The following is a 6,999-nucleotide window of genomic DNA, read 5'->3' as shown; positions in this document are numbered from 1 at the left end:
CTTGCCATTGGCTAATTTCAAACAGCAACGTCTCGTTCTAGGCAGCCGATTGGTCCAATAAGCTGCCCGGCATCGGTCAACCCAGTCATCCTGTTCCGGCTCAAAGGGAAAGCGCGGCTTTTCCGATCACGTGGTCTCATTTCACCAGCCGGCTGAGGAACCCCCGTGGGAGCTAGACCAGTAAAAACTACAACTCCCAGTAAGCCTCGCGCCAAGGCCGCGCTCACACCCTTGCCTACCATTTTGCGGCACATTGGGAGTTGTAGTCTCTTTGAAGCCGACGTCCTGCTTGTCTTCTGACTAGTAGGCGGGAAAGATGCTCTTTCCAGCTCTACCCTAGGTGTTCTCGCCGTTTCAGTTAAGCTCTCACGCACAAGATTCTCTTCGGCCAATAGTCCTGTAGGGTTAAATTCTCCCTTTCCCAAGAGAGGTATACATAAGCCTTGAAGTTAACCAAAAATTGGAGTGAAGGAAATATTTGTCCTTATCAACTGGATTATTTGTCCCGATTTTTCGCAGTTTTCTATTGTCTGAAGTTCGGTTGATCTCATAGAAACTCATCTTTAGTTATATTATGCTTTATTTCTCCATTTCACCTTTCCAGCAATTATTTATTGAGCACCTACAGTGGGCAAGGCCTGGCAAGAGGCTCTGGGAACCCACTAATCAGATCAGACCTTGCCTTCAAAGAACGTTCTGTCCAAGAGGGTGGACAGACTAGAAAACAAATATTAATATGCAATGTGTTAAGGCTCAAACACCTTCCTTTAAAGATAAAGTACTGAAATGGTAACTAGAAGCCCACACACAAACACACACACGCACACCACCCTACACCCACCACTCGCCAGAGTGACAGGATTAGTTTACTCCAATTTCTATTTCTAGAATCCTCCAGAAATACAAGGATCAGAATGGTTGCTTCCATAATGAGAAATTATTTGATTTCCGAAAGAGAAGCAATACTTAATTTATCACTAGAATGCCCTGACTTACTCTTGAATGACAAAGGTTCCCTGAACAGCTTCAATTTAATCCATGCTATAAACTCTTTTTTACTGCCTTTTGGTAAAAGAAAGGAAAAAAACTTTTATTTTATTATTTGATTTTGTATGAAGTGAGAGAAAATTGTTGGGCTTAAAGTGTTTGACTTTATAAGGTACGCTAAGAAGAGAAAATGTTAATCTTCATGCATTCACACAACCTAATTAGGTGCACTTCTTTTAATGCTTCCTGACACAATGAACACACACACAACCTGCTGTCCATTGCTTTGATGATATTACTGCTGAAAAGACAAATTCTTGCCTTCCCCTGCACCAGTCCTAATACTCTAAGTTCTACGTCTTCTCTTTCAATAAGCTAATGTCTAAGGTCGGAATTTTTAAAATGCAATGCCTTGCCTCCATTTTAACTTTGGCTAAACAATTACATCTCCTGATTTAGTTGGTTCCCTCTCCCAGTTGTTTATTTAATTCTATTAGTGTTTCGAGATTCTGAACATGAATTACCCACTAATAAAATCTAAGTGTATTTCATTATCCAGTATGTGTATGAATCAGTTCCCTCTGGACTTGGAGTTGCAGCCAGACTCCATTTGAGTTTGAAGAAACGTTAATCTTTTAAATCTAGTTTAGAGACCGAAAGAAAGGCTGATGATTTTGCTGATTATTCAAACAAATTATTAGTCTTGAAATAGAAAATCTGGCAACAAGGGAATTTTGAACATCTCAAATCCAAATGCAGTCTATTTTTTTGGGGGGGGAATGATACTTATAGATACCTATAAGAGAGAGAAATTTCTAGAACCTAATTACACCATTGGGCCATCTTTGCTAATTGCTGGACTAGGAAAAAAGGAGCCAAATTTACACCATATGAAAACTGGGAAAGGGTCATTCCCTAAAATGTTAAAGGGCAAAACCACTCTGCTGTTGATTGCCTTGACTGGCAGTGGCTGAGGAAACCACTTCCTACCAAAAGAGAAAGACTAAGGAGGAGATAGTCACCCAATACTGTTAAAATCATCATCTCTTATAAAAACCATAATCTTTTGAAAAATGGCATAGGTGGAAAATTCCTACATTAAAATTCCTTGGAAGCAATTTGGTTGTTTTGTGTAAACTATTCCAATAGCCGTGTTAGAGGAAAAGAATCATTTCTTAGGAGTTTGATTATAAAGTGGGTCATCTGGATGGAGAGAACGTCACTGAAATAAAATAAATGAGCCCAATAAATCAGAAGAAAACAGATCCAATGTCTTTGCCTTCTCTCTCTGCCTAGCCAATATTTAGCATAGTATTCAGCATATACTATGGCTCACTAAATATTTAATTGAACTAAGTCGAAATGAAAGAAATGCAATTGAACCAACTTAGTATTGACAGATGTGCTCTTGGGTAACATTCTTCTGGCGTCACCTTGGAATAGATTGTGATTCTATGAAATTTAATGTGAGAAGAAGAAAAAATATCTCAAAATGGATATAAATCAGATCTAATCCTTTTAGCTAGGCATTTTAGACTGACTTACTTGGGGTCACATAAACGGTTATTTAGACAGAGTTTTCACAAAATGCAAATAAATTCGATGCCTCTCGGTTCAAAAAGACAAGTTTACCCAGCAAATGTTTCCCTTCTAGAGGCCGAGATCGGCGGGGCTCTGTATATCCCGGCCCCTTTGCACTGGCCCAGAGGGGCTCAGGGTTGGGCCCTCGCGGAGCCATCGGCCTCCTCCAAACCCATACTTCCTCCTGAGACGTTTCACGATGAACAGGTGGCTTCTATCTGACAGGCGCGAGAGTCTGCTTTTTGCATGACACTCGCGCGGCTGTTTCCTCCCAGCCGCACGCCCCCAGCCCCGGAGCCGCAGCAGGCGTCGGGGCGCGGCTATCCCTGGGGAGCCCGGTCGCGCGACCCGGTTCCATTCAGCGCGAGTGTCCTTGTGCTAGCAGGTAATCCGGCCATTTAACAAATACTAACAATAATAACAAAAGAAGGAGGGAAGCGCATTAGCCACCAGCGCCCTCTTTGCCTGGTCTCGGGCCTCCGATCCCTTCTCCACCGAAGCGGCCTTTCTGCTCCCAGTTTCCGCTTAGCGCGCGGCGCAAGCCGTGCCACTGGCCCGGGGACCGTGCACAGCAGCAGAGAGGTGGTGGTGCGTGACTCGAGACGAGGAAAGCGAGCGCTTTACCCTGTCCCGGCAGCGCTGCCTTGCCTGCCTTGAGCCCTTGGAAAGGAGGCGCGTGGTACTGATGGGGCCACGACTCAGCGCACCCTACTGCCGCCAAGCCCAAGGCCGTCCAATACTGGGAATTTTAGTGTTGGGATGATACTGCTCCGACCCGACCGGGTTCAATAAGAGGAGACAACCGCTTGCAGCAGCCCGGCCCGCCTCCTCGGCTTTATCCTCGATACCGACTTTGGAGCTGGGTTCTAGCTAATGCGCCCCAACCCGCGCCCGGACTGGAAGCTCCAGTGGGTAGGGGTGGGGCTGCAGACACGTGCAGCCTAGGCAGCGCCGAGGCCTTGACTTTTAACCTCTGGCCCTGGCCCCACCCTCCACGTGGAGCGATCACGACCTTATCCGACACAAATGCCAGCAACCCTTCCACGGAAAAGTGAGGAAATCTTTGAGCATTAGCACGCTTGTCAATCAATCCCGCCAAAGTTAGCAACGATGTTTAAAACGTTTTATTTTTTTCTCCTCTTTAAAAATATTTACAGATCTGACAGCTCCTCTTTCGTCCTTACCCATCCTCGGGATGAGGCAAACGAAAAAGGCGATTAGATAATTGTTCAAAGCCCCGAAGGGCCTGGGCTGGCCAAGCCTGTGTGCATGTACATATATACAGGGTATATATAGGCGACGGGGGAGAAGCTCTGGTTTGGGTGGTGGGTTTTTTTTTTTTTTCTTTTTCTTTTTCTGATTTTGGTCCACCAGCCAGAGCCGACCTGGCCAAAACTCATCACCACCCGAGAACATTCCAATAAAATATTTTTCAAAGCGTACTGGTTTGGTTTGAGTAGAAAGCAGGCTATCTGGCTTGAGAAATTGCCGATAAATATCGAAATAAAACAACAAAAAAAATAGGACTGAGGCCATAAATAAAAAATAATGAATACACATGGTGTATTTCTTAATATTTCGGGAACCACGCCGCTTGCTCCGGAGCCCTGTGACCAGCGCAGCCCGCGCCAGGCTGGTGGCGGCCCGGGCGGGACAGGTCAGTAGTCGAGCTTGTTGTAGAGGTTGTAGAGAGGTAAGGCCGAGAGGTTGCTGCCGGGGTAGTAGAGCGGCGCCGGGAAGGCGAGCGAACGCGGCACCGGCACGCGCAGCAGCGAGCTGTCCCGGAACACCAGCGGCATGCCCACCAGAGTCTGCGCCGACGCGTGCGCCATGTTGGCCGCCTCCAGCTCGGCCGAGAGCTGCCGCTTCCACTTGTTGCGGCGGTTCTGGAACCAAGTCTTGACCTGGGTCTCGGTGAGCTGCAGGCTGGAGGCGAGGCAAGCGCGCTCCGAGCTGCTCAGGTAGCGCTTCATGTCGAAGGTGGACTCGAGCTGGTACACCTGGCTCCGCGAGAAGACCGTGCGCGTCTTCTTCTTGGCGGCACCCGCCTGCCGCTCGGCGCCGCTGTCCCGCGGCCTCTCGGCCCCCGGCGACGGCGAGCCAGCGGGCAAGAGCCTCTCCTTCTCTTCCTTAAAGTCTGGGTGCGAAGGAGAGAGGAAGGGCGTGCGCTCCGAGCCCGCCGGCCCCGCGCCTCCGCTGCCTTTGGGGGTACCTAGAAAGCGAGAACAGATAAGGCGGGTTTGGAGGTTGGGGAGCCTCAGAGACCCCCCATTTCTCGCCGGGGTCGGGGGCTGGCAGGCGCTGCAGAGTCGGTCCATCTTACCACCCTCCACCTCTACTCGGTCTAACTGGTATCCAGCGCCCAGCGCGTCGGCCTTTAAAAAGCAGCAGGAGAGGGACCCAGAGACTCCGGGTCTGGGGTGAGGGTCTGTGATCTCTGAGCTCCCTGCTGAGTGAAAGGACAAGTGGCAACGGGTAGGAGGCCCGGAGGGAGATATTAGCATCCATTTAACGGGTGATTTTTGCCTTATAATAACTGAGCTGGAAGAGTTCCCAGAGCTTTATAGGGTGGCATCATTTCACAGGCCGTTTGTTCCGAAATCACCCTAAGAACTAACGCGGGGCTCCCCTTGGTCAGATGTTGTAAAGAGGAACCATCTCTGAATCGCACCATTGTCAATCATCTTCGAGTGCTTATCATTCCGAGGAGAGGGAGACCAGACAGCGCGCGAGCGAGAAACACGGAGAGCGCGAGACAGAAACGGAGAGAGAAGCAAAAAAGGTGCAGAAAGAGATACTGCGGTAGAGACAGACGGATTCAGAAAAGGAAAAACACTGCTCAGACCCCACTCGTGTCCCGCAAGAAAGTAGCCCATGTACAATGGGGATATTGAGGGCAGAGTCGTGTGTGGACCGCCGGGTGCCCGGCCCGCTGTGGTCCACTCTCCCTCCGCCCTCCCAAGATGCCCCCCCCATACTCTCCGTCCCCCCAAGACGGCCGCGCGGAGTCTGTGTCCCCCATCGCCTCCCGAGCCTGGGTCGGGTGGAAAGAGTGGAGGAGGCAGCAGGGCACCGAGTCCCCTCCCCTCAGCCCAGGACCCGTGGTGGCCCGGGCTCTGGCCGGAGGGACCCGGCCGCCAGAGCCCTGGCGGGGCGCGCAGTCTCCCTCCCATTGCTCTCGCTCGCCGCGGGGTGGGCGGTGTGCGATCCTTACCCAGGCAAGGAAAGGGGATGGGGGGGTGGTGCTTGGGGCCCGGCTCCTTGGGGCCGCGCGGGTCCGGGCAGAAGCAGGCGGGCGCTTTCCAGCCGTCGTCCGGCTCCTCCTCCTCCGAGGACACGGACAGGGGGCGCTTCCTGGCCGGCCAGCCAGCGGGCTCCCGCGGCGCCTCCGAGGGGCCCCCGCCCAGGATGGACTGGATGGTGAAGCTGGAGACGCCGCCGGCCGCCGGACACCCCTTGCCCGCATCTTCCTTGCTGCCCATCCTGGGTTCATAAGAAATCGGAGGAAACCAAGAACTCCCTTTAGAGACGATCTGGGTGGAAGGTGGTGCAGGCAGGCAGGGGGGAGGGGCGGGGGAAGGGAAGGTACGGGGAGGGGGGCGGCGAGGCTGGTGAGACGGCCCCTCCGCGCGGCGACACGCGGGCATGGGACGGCTGTGCGGGGGTCCCTGCCCGCCCGGCTCTGGGTGCGCCCGCCCAGCCCCGGCGCGAATGCCCTTTCCTAGCCCGCTGGATCGCCCGGCGCCCGGCGGCGCGGAGGCGGCGCGGCCTCATTTGCATAGAGGTTACCCCGGCGCGGCCAATCGCAGCGCCGCCGAGCGGCCCCGGAAATTTTCAAAAAGCCCGGGCCGGGCACGCTGCGCCCAGGCGCCCCGGGAGCGAGCCCAGAGCCCGGAGGGCATCGCTGTGTCCACTCCAGGGGCAGCCGGAGGCCAAAAGGGATTCCAGCCCGGTGACCCCGACCCTTCGGGTCCCGGCCTTCTCGAGGGACAGGGACAGCTAGAGACTTCCGGCTGGCGTCGGCCCGTCGCCTCCCGAAGGCTCCAGGTCCTCGCTTCCTCCTAGGGGCTCAGACACGCTGTTCCATCAAGCTTTCCCAGACACACCACCGCCCTGGTCCCGGCCCTCAGAGGCTCCACCTGGCCCCTGGCGCTGTGCCTCAGGATTAGATAGGGGCCTCCGCCTCAATACTGACTGTTGTCCCTAGCGCAGCCCGGGTCCTGGGAGCACAGGGACTCCTGTCACTCGCCACCTGCCGCCCCCATCCTCATCACAGGCCCAACGGGGCTGCATGGTCTCTGAGGCTCCGGATGGGGGGAGGCCTTAGATACGGAGTCACGAGATCCCTGTTCGGGTTCTACGACCACCATTTACACGCTGCGTGAGCTTGGAAAGAAACGGTCCCAATCGAAGCCTCGCTGTCCTCAAATG

At 53.2% G+C, this 6,999-nt stretch overlaps 1 protein-coding gene across 1 annotated transcript; it reads right to left on the bottom strand.

The window, feature by feature from the left end:
• Positions 1-4,226: 4,226 nt before the first annotated feature.
• On the bottom strand, positions 4,227-6,050 carry HMX2 (H6 family homeobox 2). The gene is made up of 2 exons (XM_077124434.1): positions 5,783-6,050; positions 4,227-4,780 (listed from the first exon to the last, which is right to left on the bottom strand). Exons 1-2 carry the CDS (start codon positions 6,048-6,050, stop codon positions 4,227-4,229), a joined length of 822 nt encoding a protein of 273 aa, XP_076980549.1.
• Positions 6,051-6,999: the final 949 nt, after the last annotated feature.

This window comes from Tamandua tetradactyla, chromosome 13 (genome assembly GCF_023851605.1).
Source record: "Tamandua tetradactyla isolate mTamTet1 chromosome 13, mTamTet1.pri, whole genome shotgun sequence".
In the NCBI taxonomy this organism is placed as follows: Eukaryota; Metazoa; Chordata; class Mammalia; order Pilosa; family Myrmecophagidae; genus Tamandua; species Tamandua tetradactyla.
The sequence above is the reverse complement of the archived record's forward strand: the minus strand, read 5'-3'. Positions and strand labels throughout refer to the sequence as shown.

Excerpts from the sequence above, each read along its gene's own strand:
- HMX2 (XM_077124434.1), bottom strand. The coding sequence starts at position 6,050 with ATGGGCAGCAAGGAAGATGCGGGCAAGGGGTGTCCGGCGGCCGGCGGC. Across the intron at positions 4,781-5,782 it reads CATCCCCTTTCCTTGCCTGG|GTACCCCCAAAGGCAGCGGA; the intron begins GTAAGGATCGCA and ends CTCGCTTTCTAG.